This window comes from Lygodium microphyllum, chromosome 5, assembly GCF_053477565.2.
Source record: "Lygodium microphyllum isolate KBCC chromosome 5, Lygodium_microphyllum_v1.1.10, whole genome shotgun sequence".
In the NCBI taxonomy this organism is placed as follows: Eukaryota; Viridiplantae; Streptophyta; class Polypodiopsida; order Schizaeales; family Lygodiaceae; genus Lygodium; species Lygodium microphyllum.
In genome coordinates, this window is record NC_141139.1 from 102,904,688 (window position 1) to 102,924,408 (window position 19,721).

Genomic DNA, 19,721 nt, shown 5'->3' on the forward strand with positions numbered 1-19,721 from the left:
ATCGAACTGATGAGTTACATAGAAGAGGTGCTTATTGGAAAACTTTTAAAAAAGATTTCAGAAAAGATTTTTTCTTGGAAGATGCAGGATTGAGAACTAAAAAGACATTTACAGATTGGATTGAAAAGCCCAATAAAGGGTAGGGTGCTATAGCTTTGCTCCATGAATTTGAAAGTCGATATACGCAATTGGATACCGATGAGAAGCAATCATTGGATAGTCAAAAAAATTGATTTGTTTTTAAAGGCTGCATATCGTTGTTGCAGGAGAAGTTGACTGATCATTTAGAATATGCCTCTTCTAAAACGCGACTGAAATCAAATTGGGATAATGTAACTAAAAGTAGTATATATATTGGTAAAGAGAGAGTGGATGAAATTAAAATGGAGTACATGCACCACACTACCAGTGCTCGGATGGGAGACTCAAATTGAAGCCAAGGCACTTATGGCTATGGAGAACAGTCGGTTATACATGTTGGTCTAGCTCTTAAAGGTGATGTTGTGGATGAATGAATCAAGGGCATGCATGATTTGAGACTGAGTTTAACAAAAATCAATGTAAAGGTTGAAAAAGTGGATGTCAAGGTAGAAGAGAAGGGTTTGGAATAGTCCAAAGGCCGTATAGAAAAGGATACAAGAGGAGATGCATTTGGTAGATAGCAACCTTGATGTTGAAAATGGATTAAATGGGAGTGTAGATAGCAAGCTTGTGGCTAAAATTGGTCTTATGAGTAGTAATAATCATAGAGAGAAGGCTATGTATAATGGGGATGTCCATCAACAAGCACATGAAGAAGAAGATGCTCATTTTTTTTCAAGCAGTCATTATTCATGAACGCATTGGGCTTGTGCTACAATAAAGACAATTGTTAAAGTCAGAGAAAGAGAGATGCCTTGCATAACTCTCTTGGATCATGGTTCCAAAATCAATGTTATGGCATGTAGCTTGTATGAGAATGGAGGTTGGCCAATTGATGTAGATCCGGGATGGCGCATGCAGGTAGCAAACAATTCATCAAGGGATCTTTATGCGGCTTGTCTGAATATACCCGTGACTATTGGAGATATTAGGGATGAATATCATTTTTTGTGTGCAGGACTCATGTAGTTATCCAATGATTTTGGGGTAGCCCTATATTTTGGAATCAAGGCTAGAAACAAAAGCCTTGGATGATGGTTCTTCATATGCTCGGGTTTAGAGTAAAGACAATGCAAAGGCAGTATAGTTTCTCAGTGTTTGTGTGAATCATCCCCACAATTGAGATAGGGTGTGGGATAATCCTATGCTATCTAATGCACGAGAGTTTAAGGGTTTTTAAATAGTACTGTTGTAAGTGGAGGCTATGGCAGTGCCTCTACGAAGATTATTATGCCTCCAAGAAAGGGGAAAATTGTGCTTGTGTCTGGATTGTAGGAATGGACAACATGTAGTCTTGGGAGTTTTAAGAATATTTTAGCCATGTGCAGGGCTGAAAAGAAATTGGTCAAATAGGCCGAATAAGATCTAAAGACATTATTCGATGGCTACAAATGAAGGTATTTTCATGCTGTTTTTAGGGCTGGTTGATGTTGATATAGTGGCTGAAATTTCTACAACAATTAATGCTGAAAACAAGGCAAAAAAAGAGGTTATTTATGTTGACACTTTAGAGATGTATGAATTCATTCAAGAGTTAGCTGATCATGAATATTATGGATTGCAATATGGGCTGAAGCAAAGGTGGATACAAAGTACAAAATAGTTGCAAAGAAGGTTAAGCTTGTGGCTTTGCCTTCACCACCTGAAAGTGATGGGTTGACTGAAAAAGTAACTCAACAGTATAGTTTATGGGATCCACATGGAGTAGGACATAAATTTACAAGCTGAAACTTTACAAACATTGAAAATCGGTGATACACACTTTCTTTTATTTGCAGAAAGAGCTTGTTTCTTGTAGATATTGGCAAGGCATGAAAAAGCCTTTGCGTTTCACCCAGATGAAATCAGATGTGTTGATTCAACCATAGTTGCACCTATAGTGATCTTTACAGTACCTCATGTGCCATGTAATATAAAGCATATTCCAGTACCTCGAGCATATTTGCCTAAGGTGCTAGAGCTTTTGAATGAGAAGATCAAGATGTGGATTTTGGAGCCCTCTTTAGCTCCATATTCGAATTGTTGGTTTACTATTCCAAAGAAGAATGGTTCTTTGAGGTTTATATAGGATTTACAACTAGTTAATAAGGTCACCATAAGGAATATTGGATCAAACCCGATAGTGGATGAATTTGCAAAAGCATTTGCAAGCAAGGCGATTTACTCTATGGGAGATTTATATTTAGGATATGATTAGTTCCAGCTTGCATTAGAAACCTCGGACATCACTACCATGAAGACACCACTTGGATTGGTTAGGATGTGTAAGCTTCCATAGGGAGCAACCAATTCAATGGTGCATATGATGAATGCTATACATAAAGTTTTGAGGGAGTATATCACTACAAGGAAAGGGGGGAATAGCAATGCCAATTTTTGACGAAAATTAGTGGCGTTGCTATTTTTCGAAAGAGAGAGTGAAAGATCAGACAAAACAAACATGGCCGAAACTCGAGTGCGGCATTTTCTGAAAGAGTTTGCAAGAGAGAGAGTGAAAGAGGGTGGGAGAGGGAGAGAAAGAGAAAAAGAGAAGGAGGGAGAGCTTCTTCCCATCGCTGTGCCACAGTTCGTGAAGAAGAGGAGGAAGTGTAGGAAGGGCGAAGAGGAGTCATCGCGAAGAGGAACCGTTGCGAAGAGGAGACAAAGAATCCATCTTCGAGCCTTTGCGATGAGTAAATTGCTCCCTTTTGTTTTATTCTTGTTCTTTCTCCTTTTCTTTTGTGATTTTTTATTGAGATAAATGAGGTGCATTGAGGGAGAAAGAGAGGAAATGAGAGAGGGAGAAGAAGAAAGGAAAAGGAAGAAAGAACGAGAGAGAGAGGGAATAAATATGAAACATAATAAAGAGAGAGAGAGAGAGAGAGAGAGAGAGGGAGGGAGGGAGGGAGGGAGAGAGAGAGGAGAATGAATGAGAAAATAAGAGGGGGTAGAGAAAAACAAAGAGAGACGGTAGTCATGCAAGAGGACATTTCATGGTTAAAAGCTTTTTGAAAGAAACTCCCTACACCTTGACACGTCACAAGGGCCATTGCACTTGAGAAGGAGTAACCAAGACTTCACTAACGGGAAGCTCAACTCAACTTACTTGTTTGGACACCTTTAGGAGTGTTTTCATAGTGTTAGACAAAGGCAAACGAGATTATGCCAACACTTTTGATATGCTCACTTCCAAAGTAGGTGCTAAAGGCCCCCTTCATAACTCGAGAAGTGAACTTGAGTAGTCAAACTAAAACTCTTCTTAAGCTCATGTGGAACCATTTGGTGAGAACAACTTAAGTGGAGGTAGCACTAATAGTGAGAGTTAAGCCCTTGGACCTCATGCAGCTAGGTCATCAAAAGTGACTACATCTAAGAGATGACAACCCTAAGAAGACTAGGATCTTACCTTAAATAGCCTACAAAATCACTCACAAGTGGTTGGATCATCAAAAAAGGGAGTTCACACATTGTTTAGTATTGTAAAAATTGTGATTGAATGCTTGTTTGCATATGTGATAATTGAATTGGAAGATTGAGCACCATCATCATGAAGATACTTACATTTATATTGAATCACATTGATTGTGGAAAAAAAAGCCTAATTGTGCATGGTGCACCTACATACACTTGCAATTTAGTAAAATTGGAAATTTCTAACAAAGGAATATAAGGTACATAAATAAATAAATCAAAAAAATAAATCATAAAATACAAAAAGAAATTTGAGAAATAGAGAGACCAAATATTGAATGACTCTAGAAACCCCTACGATCATAGCTTAGACAAAGAAAAGAGACTGTGAAAAATAGATCTTATCATCAAAAATATTCTTAAGCTTACACACCATGCAACAGAGACCACATCACTAAATGAGCCTTACTAGCCAACAATGAAAAATTAGGCAACAAAGCCTTTTAGCACCTAGCATATGACACATCGAACATATGAAAAATTTGGAGAGCGAGAGGTGTCTTCCTTAGAAGCCACCACTTCCTTGCCTAAACTTAGACAAATTGTTTGTCATAACGTATACAAAATGGAAAAGGATAAGGTAGTGATGTTGAAGATCATTGAGGCATATCTTAAGTAGCATGTCCCATGTCCTTGCTCTCAATGCAAGTCGGCAATCAGACGAAAGTGTCACCTATCTATAAAACACATAGGACGCTTCTACTGTTGCAACGCGTAGGGTTGAAGGTCACCACAGGATTTGGCAAGAAAACTAGGCAAGATAGATAGAGATGTGTCTTCAAGAGATAAGTAGATTACAATGAATGTTTAAAGGTTCAAGAGGTACTTCACAGCCAATCATAGGGTTTTGAGAGAGAATAATATATGGGGGTTCAAGAGCTTAGACTCCAGAGCTCGTAGAGATAAGAGGAGGGTTGAAGGTTTCAAGCCAGGTTCTTGAAGATATTGATAGAGATTCCAACTGCATGTTGTTAGCAAAGATCACAAGAGTATTATCTCATAAGTTCTCTTATCTCAAATGAAGCTTGTTTTCTTGACTGTAAGAGCAATCACCAATTATAAAATCAAGTACAATATGCTATCATGTATCATAAACAACTCTGCATCCCAACATTCATACATCATGCCATAGCATGAATCAACTTTTCATGATTACGTTTAATGTAGACTGTTAGGGACAAAAGCTTATGAGTCAATTACAAGGTTTGTACGGCAAAGAGACTTACTTCAAGAGAGCTTCAAATTGAGTTCCTGATAAGGATAAGTTACCATAGTCAAGAAATAAGAGGAAAAGCTCCTCTTAATTCAACTCAAATCATCTATAAATGATCTACAAACATTACCCTATCATAGGGGCACATAATACTTGCATATTTTGGCAAGATATCTTTTGTAGAGTAAGAAATGAATTAAAAGAATAATGTTGTAGCTAATTATCTGAATATGGCTAAAGATATCCGCCCCAAATCAACCCAAATATCTTCCAGAAATCACTTTTGATGATAGCATAAACTTCCCCTAACACGGTGTCGGTGTGTTTGGTGTCGAGAGTCCACGATAGGGGTAAGAGATAGCAAGGAGAAGATAGATTCAGGGAGAGGAGTAGATGAAAGAGAAGGGGTTCAAAAAAATTGAAGACATAGAAGAATACTCGTAAAAAGAAATAGAAAATGAAGAAGAATACTAAGAGAGATGAAGCCTGTCAGTTTCTTTCAGCATTATGAGAAGATATAACTCTAATAGAGAAAAATGCGTATAAAAGAATACCTTCCTCTATGTTGCTCAGATCACCAATTTGATGTTTCCACTGGCTCCAAAAGGGGGTAAAATACCAGCACACCTGACCAGAATTCTGCTAGATCACTCCTTCTTCATCTCCCCCTTCGGAGTGTTGTTCACTGCCTAAAAACAACGATCGCACGTCGTGTGATTTCGACAATCTCTCCTTTTACATAAAATCCTCTCAAATTGGCTGAAAGCTACATGATTTCTTTTACATGTCATCCTAATCTAGAAGTTGTCTATAATTTTATGGATTTTTACAAGAGATAATATAAAAAATTGGCTAAAACTTGTTCAAATTTTTAATATTTTTGAACCATGGACAATAACACTAATGTCTAAAATGGCATTGGCTCTTTAAATCAATAAGAAAGCCACACTCTAGATTTTGTAACACGGTGTGCACGTAGCGGTAAGACACCATAAGTTTCAATCAGAGATCATTGATCAAGAGATCTCAAACTTTGAGAAAATGGTAAGAAAAGTGTGTATCAATCATGCATTATGTTTGCAAACTAATTGAATATCATATACAACAACAATGGATGTGACCCTAAAATTTATATAGGGAGGTGATGTCTCATCCCAAGGAGGAGTGCACATATTGCGACTAGTTAGAAGAGTTTGTGGGCGTGTGATGGATGCAGTGCCGAGCCAATCCACCACTTGGAAGGCACTCCCCAATCCATACCATCAATACCAGAGGAGACAGGTAGCCTTTCAAACTTTCCTACAATCTTGGAGCCTGAGATGGAGGCAATGATTGATGCATTGATGCCCATGGATATTGAGACATCTAACTCGCTTAGAGAGGAAGCATCCATACCATTATATGATGGGTGTCAAGTATCTCACCTGAAGACACTACTTGCACTCCTAAGTATGCAAGCAAAATACGAGTGGAGCGATGCAAGTGTGATTGAGTTGTTCAAGTACCTTCTACATACGCTTTGTTGATTTCTTTCCAACACCATTATAAAAAATAATTGTGCCTTTTCAAGGTATTTTATGATTTGTTTTTAGGTTTCTAAAGTATCATATATTACCACTTGGAAATACAATGCCTGAGTCTCGTGATGATGCACATGTTTTACGAAAGCTTGGCATGGACTACAACAGCAACCATACATGTGTCAACGATTGCGTGCTATTTCAAGGAGAGTATGAGACTATGGAGACATGTCCAAAGTGTGGTACTCACACGTATTGACAGGACTTGCGAGGGAAAACCATCCCTTAGAAAGTTCTTAAACACTTTTCACTTATCCCCCGTATACATCACATGTTTCGTACGTCGAGCTTGGCAAGCTTGACAATGTGGCATGCACAGAATAAATCCACAGATGGAGTCCACCAATAAATATCAGTAGATTCAAGTGCATGGAGACACATTGACTCTACCTTTCCACGCTTTGCACCACAGCCCAGGAATCTTCAACTCGGTCTTGCTATGGATGCCATGAATCCATTCGGTCTCCGCTCAACATCTTACAGTGTGTGCCCTATAGTGCTTCTTAACTACAACATCCCGCCATGGCTTTCTATGAAGAAAGGACACCTAATCCTTAGCTTGCTCGTTCCTAGCCACTACAACGTCAAGAATATGGATGTCTATCTCCGTCCATTAGTCAATGAGCTTAAGATTTTGTGAAAGGAGGGGGTTTCCGTGGAAGATATGAGCAAGCGTGATGGTCGACGGTCTGCCAATATACGACCTATATTGATGTGGACTATGCATGACTTTCCGGGATTCAAGGAGTGCTCATGTAACTCGGGAAAGTTACTATATGTATATCCTCTACATCACGTGCGTTCAAGGCATATTTATAAATATCCTTATTTGTGAATTTTTCTTGAATTAAATATAACCCTTTTCTATTCAATCTGTAAATAACCCCTTTATATTTCATTGCTTTGAATGTTAGTACGAAGCATGTATCTTGTAGTGTATTCCTTAGTTGACCTTACCATTTCTTGATGATGTGCCAATCAAAGGATGTGATATCTATGAGAAGAATGAAGAGTTGAATGAGCATAGATATAGAAGATTTTTGGTTGATCATATTGCTGACTATGAAAGGATTTTGAGCCATCTTGAAGAAGTGTATTTGACTCTGTCAAGAGAAAAGTCGGTTTTTGGAGTTGAGGAACTATTAGTTATTGGGCACACATGTGAATCATATGGGAGAAAGTCCTCACCAGTAAATATTGATGCCATAAGTAGGATGCGGGAGATATGTTTGAATCTATCCAAGATGAGAAGATTTTTGGGTGCATGTGTCTTTTACTTGATATAGATTCCGTATTTTTCTCATGTGGTTGAAAGTTTATATTAGCTCTTGAGAAAAGGGTAAAATTTTTTGTGGGGTAAACAATATACAAAGGCAGTTTAGAAGTTAAACAGCTTATTGATTTCAACCCTAGCACTAAAGACAGAAAATTATGAGAATGAGTAGCCTATTATTCTCACCATGGATACAAGCCCAATTGCCATTGGTTGGGCAATGGGTCAAGATGATGTTGATGGGAAGAGGTATGCCATTCAGTTTGAAGAAAAGGTCCTCAATGAATAGCAACGGCGGTATTCTCAAGTCAAATCAGAGCTTTGGGGTATAGTGACAGCCCTTAAGTGTGATAGGGAGTATTTTGTGGGAGCTCATGTAGTGGTAGAGACTGATTGTCTACCTCTATTGGGCATGATAGTAAATTGCTCAACTCCTAATATTTCTATGTTACAATGGATTGCATATAAAAAGTCACTTAAGCCTGATTTTTAGCATATTGCAGATAGAGAAAACCCCGTGGGTGGGTGATATGCTTTCATGAGTAAGGTTTGAAGATGAAGAGGAGCTGATGGAAGATAAAGAGGACGATGTGATAGGTGCTAAAAATGACTTTATGACAGTAGGGAATGAGTATGCGGCTGGTGTTACATGTACAACTATTGTAACAAGGATTTCAACAGTAAGAAAAGAGCTTACAACCATGGATAAGAGATGGGTAGTAGAGGGAAAGCATCATCAGTGTTATGCTTCAGTGAGAACAATATTTTTGGAAGAGTTGTATGAGAATGATTGGGTAAACATAGGCCAATATCTCAGCCTCACCACAAAGAAGGTTGAGTGGTCTGAAGTTGAATTCAAAGGGAATAAAAGAAAAGCTTATGGGTTTTTCTTGAAAGATGGATATTTATGGAAGCATGCAAAGAAAAAGAGAGGAGCTCCAGTATTGTATTGGGAGATAGGGCTTCTTAACAACAAGTGATACAAGAGTTTTATGAAAGTTTATGGGCTGGACATAGAGGAGTTTGGAGCACATTTGCCAAGATCAAAGAGAAGTGTTGGTGGGAAAACATGTATAAAGATATGGAGCAATATACAAAATCATGCAGCGACTATTAGATGTATTCCATGATAAAGCATAGAGATGGGTTGCAACTGGCCTATCCATTGTCTATGCATTACAAATGGGTAGTTGATTTGGTTACCATGCCTACATGATTATAGAATATGAGATATCGTGTGCTTGCATGAGAAGAGTTGCTTACATTTCTTACAATTGTGGACATTAGACCCAACCCATCCCCCCCAAAAAAAAGAAAAAGAAAAGGAAGGAGGGACCTCTCTCTTTAAAAGCATTTCATTGCTCTTTTTTGCTTTATCATTATTGTTTAGTTGATTCTAGTTATTTTTCAAATGTGAGGATCAAATATTAATCCAAGATGGAAGGTCGAGCTCTTAATACAAAGACTACTCAAGTAGTTTGCAGATTCTTATTCGAAGAAGTCATTTGCATGTATGGTTGTGTTGGTAAAGTGGTTGTAGATAGAGGAGAATTGGATACAGATGAGACTCATGAATTCTTTTCACTATTGGATATCAAGTTAGCTTTAACTTCAGCCTACAATCTTGAAGAAAATGGCAAAAGTGAAAGATGTCATCAACCTATCATTAAGGCATTAGCAAAGTCATACAAGGGCAAGATGAAAGAGTGGCCAAGAATACTACTCTTTTCGTTATGCACTGATAGGATCATTCATAGTGTAGTTACAGAGTATATGCCTGCTGAATTAATGTATGGACAACAGCCTCATGCCTATTGAAGAGACTATTGCTACTTGAAGTGTTCTACTATGGGAAAGAAGAGGGTTTGAATAGAGAAGAGGTGCTCATCCTACACATTAGACAGTTAGAAAGAAGGCCTGAAGACATTGAGATAACCATGAAAAAGCCAAAGACTGCAAGAATCAAGAACAAGAGGTTTAACAAGCAACAAAAACTTCAACCACGAGCTATACAAGCAGGGGACTGGGTATTGGTTTATGACAACAGCTTGAAAAATCAGCATACTACCAGTCGGAAGATGGCAAAGCAATAGTTTGGTCCATATGTGGTAAGGTTTATTTTTGACAATGCTACCTATGCATTAAATGAGATAGATGGGACATCTCTAAGGATTCCAATGGGACTGGAAAATGTATGAAGCTCTTTAAACGTAGGGAGTCTTCAACAATGAGTTGAAGAAATTGTATACTGAGCATGAATATGAGAATATGGAAGAAGAAGAGGTAGAAGATGAAGACATTGACATGGTAGAGGATACTTCTTCTAACAGTGTAGATCCGTAAGACTTTGGCACATGCCAGAGGATGTGCATATTAAGAGGGGGTGGATGTTGTACTATTGTGCAGACACAGTGGGAAAAACTCTGGGATGCATCGTCATTCAGCTTTCTTATTGATCTAGAGAGCCAATGCCATATTAGTCATTAATATCAGTGTTCATAGTGTGGATGGTTCAAAAATACTAGAGTTTTAGAAAAGTTTAGCCAATTTTTTATATTTTAGATATTATCTCTCGTAAATATCCAAAAACTATAGATACTTCTAGAATAGGATGACATGTAAAGAAAAGAAAGTGGCTTTCAACCATTTTTGGGGGATTTTATGTAAAAAGAAGGATTTGTGAAATCGCACGTTATGTGATCGCAGTTTTCAAGCACTAAGCAACACTCCAAACTGGGAGAAGAAGAAAGAGTGATCTGGGAGAATTCTAGCCAAGTGTCCTAGTATTTTACCCCCCCTTTCAGAGCCAACTGAAGCATCCGATTGGCAGTCTGAGCAGCAAAGAGGAAGTTATTGTTTTATGCACATTTTTGTCTATAACAGATTTATCTTCTTAGGATGCAGAAATAAATTGACAAGCTTCACCTCTATGAGTATTCTTCTACATCCTCTATTTCTTTAAACCCCTTCTCTTCTGTCTACTCCTCTCCCTGGATCTCCCTTTACTCTATTGTCTCTTATCCCCGTGGTAGACTTTCAACCCCAAAAACTCCGACACAACACTAATAGGTATGATGCATTCTCTCAGGTCTACATTAACTAAAGATAATAAACTAATAGGACCTAAGTCCCATGGCATAAGATATGCCATGTTTGTCTTGGCCTTGATAGTAAGTATATCCAATATTTCATTACATCGATCTATAGTTTATAATGCATTAAATTTTTGGCAGTTCATACTATCGATCGTGATTATAGGGTGTCTTACTCCAAAGATACGTCAGTGATTCATAAGTTATCCAATTTAGTGTAGTGGATCTGATAGAAGGAGATCAATATATCATCCATTGAATCTGCAAGGCAAAGACTAGTGGAGGCAGTCTATCTCATTTAGAAGTACTTACCTACAAGAATTCTCATGATACAAACTCACCTCTTAGTACATTTTGTGGATGAAGTAGAGATTGCAAGACTAGTCTGTACCAGATGAATATTCTACTTGGAGCACTTCATGAAAATCCTGAAAGGCTATGTGCAACAATGGGCTCATTTAGAGGGTAGCATTGTTGAAGGCTTGCTAGTGTCAAAAGCATTGGTATAAATATATTTTGTATTAGCTACGGATAGTGGATTTAGATAATAGGATGTTGTGGAAACTGAAGAATGATGATAGACTAACAAGAGATGTGGAGGTCGAAAATGGAATAGAGGAGAGAATGGATGGTGCGATGGAGGAGAAAGCGAATCATGTTTATATGTTACACCATGTATCCATGAAAAAGTGACTCAGTAGGCATGAATAGGATAGAAGAGAATGCAAGGAAGCATAATTAGAATTTTCATGTAGTATATGCGAGCGGTCAACTCAATATTCTGAGGGCATAGAGGAGATGCTGCGATTTATGTCTAGGAGATGGTTGCACGATGGCTTGACCATAGCTTCAAAGCAAGGGGTGAAAGTCTCTAGGGAGTGGAAGTTCTCGCAGGGACGTAATCTAAAGGTTCTTGTATCTAGCAATTGTACACATAAACTAACCTAGGTGTTTCAATGTATGGTACTAAATCTACTCATGGCATGGTCATGTGGGTAACAATTTGAAGCCAAGTGCATCGATAAAATGCACTCCATAATTGACTGTGGCACCATGGCAAAGTTTAAGCAAGAAAGTTGATGGTGTGCCATAGATTCAAACATTATACTGGATGAGATGGAGTATTTTGACAATTTGCCTAAGGATGGTTTCAAGGGGTGTTTTGGAGATATAGATGCTATGATCCCATGGCCAGTTGGTACTCCTTACTTCTATACCGATTCTAGAGACGATGGCCTACATGCATACTTTGAAGATACCAACACAGTATTCCCATCCCATCACTTGAGTAGAGGCTTATTATCTCCATGATTTTCTACACCTATAGAGACATCTACTCTCTTGACTCCAAGTATTGCTCAGCCATATGTAGGTGGCATCCCTATGTGTGCTACTCAAGATACCACCCCTCTAGGTATATCAGATGGACAAGGTTCTCTTGGTTATGCCTAGGAGCATGGTCGTAGATTAGAGATGACACATCTTAGATACACCAACGCGCTAGGGTATGGGTACTTAATGGATGAGAAAACCGATGCCATGATCATGAATGCTAAGGGAAGGACAGTGATGGCATGCATGAGAGAGTTGTGTCACTAGTATTTAGGCACAATATACTAGATCATGGGAACAATATTCCAAAGGGAGAAAAGGAGTATGTAGTTGAATCCCTGTACAAGGACTTATTGTTATCTATAATGGTTGATTAGTTTTCCATTGGATGGATGATGGACTATCTGCATGCATATATGTCACATAGATGGTTGGATGCATGCAAGACATTCAAGAGTGAGAATTTAAAGCCTAATTCATTGGACATAGAGGATTGGCAAATACTTAGGGAGGAGGCTATAGACTCTCCAAGATGATGGTGATAATAGTAGAAGGTGATGAGGGCACGGTTGCAGGTAGGGATCATGCAATATCTTGGAAGTGGTGGACATACGACTTTTTTGGAGGATTTCATATTAAGTTTTAATTTGGTTAAGTTCACCTTCTTAGTTGGTATACTACTTGTACTAATAACCTTATTTCTAACAATGCTACTTTGTTTTTCTTATAACGCTCACTCACAAACTGTGATTCCATAGGTTTGGAGACTTGGTATATCGAGAGGCACTGTCCCACTTCTCTCATTGATAGATTATATGTGTGTGGCGATTTGGTGAGTCATATCTCTTTCATGTTTTCAATTTCTAGATTTTTTGTGATGCATTATGCAATGTAGATTAATCTTTGGTTTTTTATATTGTAGAATCTACTCGACGCTCCATTGCGTCAAGACAAGCTCTTAGTGGTGAGGAGTTGTAGCAGTTGTTTGGATTTATGGAGCATATATCCCTTTCTTTTTTGGCCCTATAATCCATGTAGGCTCTTTCTATGTAGGCTTTCTTCGATATATTTCTCATATTTTGTATGGAATTGCATTTTTCAATATTTACTAATACATATGTCTATTTTGGATTCTACTCCATATTAGTTCATGTAGTTCTATAAAATGTCATCGTCGATATTGTACAGAAATTGACTCAACAAACCCTTTCTTTCTAGCTTCTCTTTATGTATCCTATTTGATTGGTATTTTTTTCCATTTGAATTTCATAAATTATTTAATTAGAAAAAATAAAAATTTGATATTATTTTCCATTTTAATTTCATGAGAGAGGCCTTAATTTATTTAATTTTTGAAGTAAATCTAACTAAGGCTTCTATTTCAAGTTACTAGATGCTATGACTCAAAAATGGAGGATATCAAATAAGCCCTATATTCATTGCAAGAAATACCTCATCCATGCATTTGAGAAAAAAAAGTGAATATAGCTATAGATTAGATAAGAATAGATGGGTGCATTGGGAAAATAAGAAGTGTATAGATATAGATTATCTATAAGTGAGGCATACACCTTCTATTTGATACTATAAATTTTAAGGGTAACATGACTTTGCATTATTTATTTTAAAATTTTGCAGCAATGCATGTAGTAAATAAAATATTTCAAAGGTGATTTATATATGTTGTTTGTGATACTATATATAGACAAATGTTTTGTTATAGAGTTCTTCAATTATAATAGACATGTCTCCTTTAGTATATAATATGCTATGTAGTGAGAGGTATCTATGTGACACTTACATTCATTAAATTTCTAAATGTGTGAATGAATAAAGAGACCTAGATTCTCATGATATGACTTATTTATGCAAGAATATCCATCATATTTCCCCTCGTTAAATCTTAACTGCTTATGAATAAAAAAGACATTATGGTATGACTTACTAATGCAAGAGCATGCATACTAAATTTGATGTAGGTATGAAATGTGTTTTTGAATTTAAAAGTAAAAATGTATGAAATTTAAACAGTGTGGAAATATCATGGTTGCATTCCTATGTAACTAGAAAAGCATGTTGGAATATACATGAAAAGACCATACACTTCGCTTTAAACAAAATACATAGAATCTAATTTCATGAAGAAGAGGGGCTTCACTCATCTTAACACTAGTCTTGTAATTTACCACAAAAATGGCTACAAGCCACTTTAGTGGCTCAAGTCCCATTTCAATTATATTTAAAGAAACATGTGCTTATGATACCAAAATTGGATGGGACTCTATCAATATTGTTAGATAGGAGAATGAAAGATTTGGTTTGGAGCTCTTTAAAAAATTAACAATTTCTATCTAATTATAAATCTCTTAATGGGATATACAATAGATATAGTAAAGTTATTTTCATGAAAGTCTTAACTTGGTAAAATATTTGTTGAGATGGTTTTGATTAAAATCACTTAAAGTTTTCGATTTTCTATGAAAATGGTCTCAAAGGTTGATATAGAAATATACACTTTCTAGCTTCTTTTGACCCTTTTGATTTTTTTTCCAATTACTATCTTGCATTGGTCACATTTTCCTAAAACCACGTGTTCTTAAAATTTCTCATTGATGAGAAATGAAATTTTTTGTAGAGATTCCAAATTGCCACAAAAGTGTCTTATTTACTAGATGACTAGCGTTAATATGTTCTTTGAGAAAGGAATGATCTTAATCTTACATACAATCTCAAAGGAGAGTACAGATTAGAGTGTATGCATACGTGCATGTGGAGTCTAACTACATATGCATTCAAAAGTACAAGGTCTTTAATGTTGTGAGAGTTGGGAAGAAAAATGCATGGGTGTATTTATGCACCTTATGCACCTATATATATGTGTATGTGTGTGTAAATATGTATATACATATATATAAGCACAAAACAGTCCATATTGCCTGAAGTACCCTTAGTATTATGTTATGTTAGTGTATCAAAGGAATTAAAATTAATTATGGCCAATAAATTAATAATGTATTATGTGGGCATAATAGAATGGGGCTATGGTTTCTTAGAGTAAAGAAAGGCATACACAAAGTACCTTTGAAGGGAGATGCATACCTAAAAACACTCTAAGATGTATTGTGATTGCATATGGGTGCAATGCTTACATCGGATTATGATGAAAAGGATTGGTTTCATGTTCTTTAAATTTTCTTTTTCTATATCCTAGCTTACATCCATCTTGTCTTTAACAATAAACAAATTAATGGCATGAATGATAGATTTATGATTATACATGTGCATATGGAAGAATTAATTATCATTTTGGTATAAGGAAATGTACATTTGACCATAGCACATGATCTTGAAACATTCATTCACCTTAGAATCTAGCAACATGAGTCATGGAACTCTAGTATACTATAAATAGAGACATATAGGAGAGAGACCTTGTGTTTAAAACAACAAGAAAACAAGAAAGAGAAATAAAGAAAAGGAAAAGCTCCATGTTAACATGTATATAAATTCCAATCCCAATTCACAAAGTCAAACGCATGATGAAAATCAAAGCAAAAAGGAGAGATGAACTCCTAGGCTATCAAGAGCTCGAGTTTTATCGAACTATAAAAACATGAAAGTAACAAGCACACATTTATATAGGGTCTCAAAACCTAGCTACCTAATTTCGACTTGGGAAATTTTTAAGTTTTGTGAAAATGCATAACAATGTCATCGCATTGAGGTGGAAGGTATCAATGGTCTAGCTAACTAAGGATTAAGAGTGCAAATGTTAGAAAAAATGTTACTAATGGATACTACTTATGTTAAGCAAGATGTTGATGTTGTGGATGGCTAGATCATATGTGGTTTCTACTACTACTTTTTCTATGCCCCCGTGGACTATTTGTTGGTTTATCCCATGGCAAGAAGAGGTATTTATGGGACTATGGGCATCTCTCTCTCTCTCTCTCTCTCTCTCTCTCTCTAAACAAACAAACACACACACACACACACACACACACACACACACACGTGTGTTGTAACTAGTGAAGGAGAATGTATAAACAAGAGTGGAGATGGACTTGGAAATTTAAGTTCTAATCTCCATGTATTGTTTTGATTGGTTTTCTTTTCCGTTTGAATTTCCTTTTTTTTAAATTTGAAATAAATCAAAATTGGTAGTCTTTTGATTGTTATTATGTTCCTTTTGGATCTCATGATGTTGCTCTAGCAATTTTCAATTTGAAATAAATCTAATTAAGGTACCTATTTTAAGTTATTGAATGCTATATTCATTACAAGAAACTCCTCAAAACATGTGAGAAAAAGAGGTGAATATAGCTATGGATGTGATAACACTAGATGGTTGCATGGGGAAAATAAGACACAGATATAGATGACATGGAGTAGATGTGTAAATTGGAATTTGTGTATGCACATATATGATGAAAGCAAGTGGAAAGAGACACGTAAAAAGAGAGACTAGTCCTGTGAAGGATGTAGACATAATTGGAAGTGTGGATTGCACTTTAATAAGTGAGGCATCCACCTTCTACTTAATGCTCTAACTTTTAAGGGTAACATGATTTTGCATTCTTTATTTTAAAAGTATGCAACAATGCATGTGGGAAAGAAAATACTTCAAAGGTGATTTATACGTGTTGTTTGTGATGATTATATGCAGACAAGTTTGTTGTTTTACAGAGTTCTTCAATTGTAATGGACATTGAATTTCCAAATTTGAATGAATAGCGAGACCTAGGTTTCGTTGATGTAAGAGTATTCAGCGCAAGCCTACTCGTTAAGTCTGAAGTGCTTTTGAACAAAGAAGGCGTAGATCTTGTGACATGACTTACTGATGCGAGAACATGCATACTAAATTTGATGTTTCTAAATTCAAAGATGATGGTAGGAAATGGAACAATGTATAAAATTTCAAAGTGTGGAAATACCATGCTTGTGGTAGTGTATTCGCAAAGCATGTGGAATATACATGAAAAAACCATACACTTCTCTTTAAAAGTTTAAAAGGAGAGAGACCTTGTCTTTAAAAAAAATTTAAAGAAAAAGGGATGCTGATTCCTGTTTCATAATTGGGGGAGCGAAAAAGAGGACTCCAAACGAGGAGCAAGAGTGTATCCGTAACTTTGTAATGAAAAGCTGGTTTTGCAGCTTCTTAGATTATGGAAAACTTTGTGTTTTTTGTCTGTAAAGGCCCCGGGCCCCTAGCTGTGACTAGCATTGCAACGGCAGTATCAAGAGGCGAAGTGCAGCCGATCCCAGAGGAGGATGAAGAATGGCTCTAGGCGAGCTGATCCCAGGACCCCTGAGCCTACTTAAAAATTTGTATGCTTAGGGTCCTGATTTGTCAGCTGCGGCCTAGAGGAATCGAGAGGAAAGGCGATTTCTGAGGATGAAGGACGCTAACTACGATCAGCTGGGCAGGCACGCTCATGCCGACACGGAGACGGATCAAGTAGTCGTTTGTACACTAGTATATAGGCAGAGTCTAATCGACCTTCGGCACGCAAACCATGACGTGACTGGATATTCTTGCAGTAGGCCAGAGACGTCAAGGATGGAAGTAGCTGAAGAATATTGCGCTGGGGCGGTACCGCGGTCAGTACAGCAGCTCACTAATGGAGTAACGGCTTCATTGGAGCTGTTTCTGCCTGCGGGATACCTGATGGACTACGAGACTACGAGACTATTGAAAAGCTAATCACAAGTAGGCAGTGGCTGGCAGCCGCCGCAAGACGACGACCGAGGTGTCGATCAGTCGAACTGCTCGCCAGAGAAGGTCTGTCCGAACTGCCAGTTGGCGGGCGCGGCGTCGTAGGAGGTGAGGGTGCGGCCGTCGCTGGTGGTGACCTGGAAGGACAGGCTCTGGCCGCCCAGGTTGGCGTTGCTCTGCCAGTTCTGGCCCCAGTTGCGCGTCATGGGCTGCCACCCGGTGCGGGAGCCCTTGATGGACACCGCGCCGATGTCGCCCGCGCCTCCCACGTTGGTAATGAGGACGAGGTTGAAGTAGGCGTGGCCATTGAGAGTAAAGTGAATGCCGCCTCTCTTCTCGCAGGGCACCCTGAAACGTATCATTCAACAACTTAACTTACATATACATATATATGTGTGCCGATGATGATGATGACGACCACGGTGAAGCGATTTTACGACAGTTAGCGCCGAGCAGAAAATGTACAGAATTATTGCTAGATAGAGACAGGAATGGCGCTGTAGGTACCTTCTGTAGAGCACCGGCACGATGCCTCCCTTATAGACCCCGATCTTCTCGAAGGCCGGCTGTGCCATGTCGAAGTGCTGGAGAGGGGGATTGCACCATCCGCCGTCGGTGTTGGACTGCGCTGGGTTGGGCGGGCAGAAATTGGTGGCCGTGACCACCACGGACGATGATCCACCAAGGCACCATTTGGGGTCCGCCTGGGCATCGCATTTGATCTCGAAGCAGGCACCGCAGCTCAGTCCGCCGTTGAAGAGCGCCGTGCTCAAGGCCGCCGTGTTGGTGCCGTAGCCGGAGGAGTAGAGGTCGCCGTAGCCGCAAGCGCCGCCTGCAGTGTCACGATCACCGACAATAGTATTAACATCAGCAAGCCGAGCAATCACTTATTATCCGTAGTCAAAAAGCGGCTCCCACGAGGCATGCGGCCTCTCTTTCACGATTAGGATGGAGACACCAACGTACCCATTGTGCCCGAGGCGTCGCTTCCGCCGTAGAAGGTGGCGTGAGCGTTGCTCCAGCCGCTCTCTTTGGACGCCCCGCCGCCGTAGTAGGATGCACTCACTGGCACTATGCATACATTCATACCTAGATTAGCTGTGGCCAGATACAACAAGACTGCTATGCCTCCGATCATTGCCTTACAAATAACGGGCTGCAGCTGCTGTCCCGCAGAATAGGTGATCGTGGAAGAGGATGGAATGGCAGCTGGCGCAGCCATGTTGCAGGCGTCAATCGAGAGAGGAGAAAGAAGATTTAAGACTACAGATTGCTGCTTCCCTCTGCCTACTTGAACCTGCGGGGGTAAATTATATAGTTCGTTGGCTCACCGATCATACAGCCGAAAGAGCTAAAGCAGCTGGGCCCTCCGTCCTAGCAAGGTTAGGTAACACGGATGAGATGTGTCATACTGAGACGGTGCATGTGGGCGCGAGAGTCTAAGAGGCGGCCCCACTCTGTCGAGCTGATTTTCTGACAAATTTACCATTACCTAATACTCGCTGCAACCTGTAGCCTCTACCATTGCCCTATCGTTGTCGCTGGCCCGACACAGCACGTTCTGCTCTTGCCCAGCCAAATTAGTCCAAACCAGCGACCGCCACAAGTTTCCGATATTAATGTATGCACTATGTACCGCATTGAATGTCGCGCAGGGCAGCTGTTAGAGGGATGGATGATTTTGTCAGTTGTGACTGTGCGCTTGCCCCAACCCCAGCTGGCAGTGTTCGGGAAAAAAAAAAATTTGAGCCTAACATAGATCCTTCTTCTCTTAACCTAAGGCGGTTTCATAAAATTTGAACCTTACAAAACCTTTACATTCTAAATCGAATCGGCCCAATTCCCTTGATTTTACAAATTGAATCGGTCAAATTCCTTTTTAAATCTTTAATAAAAAGATAATCATTTTTTTTCTATTATTTGA

The 19,721-nt window shown here is 38.6% G+C and overlaps 1 protein-coding gene across 1 annotated transcript; it reads right to left on the reverse strand.

Moving 5' to 3' along the window:
• Positions 1-16,996: 16,996 nt before the first annotated feature.
• LOC148036218 (expansin-A10-like) lies at positions 16,997-19,102 on the reverse strand. Its single transcript, XM_087678215.1, has 3 exons — positions 18,764-19,102; positions 18,305-18,629; positions 16,997-18,145 (listed from the first exon to the last, which is right to left on the reverse strand). The coding sequence occupies exons 1-3, from the start codon at positions 19,017-19,019 to the stop codon at positions 17,839-17,841; spliced, it is 888 nt and encodes a 295-aa protein (XP_087534341.1). The 5' UTR covers positions 19,020-19,102; the 3' UTR covers positions 16,997-17,838.
• Positions 19,103-19,721: the final 619 nt, after the last annotated feature.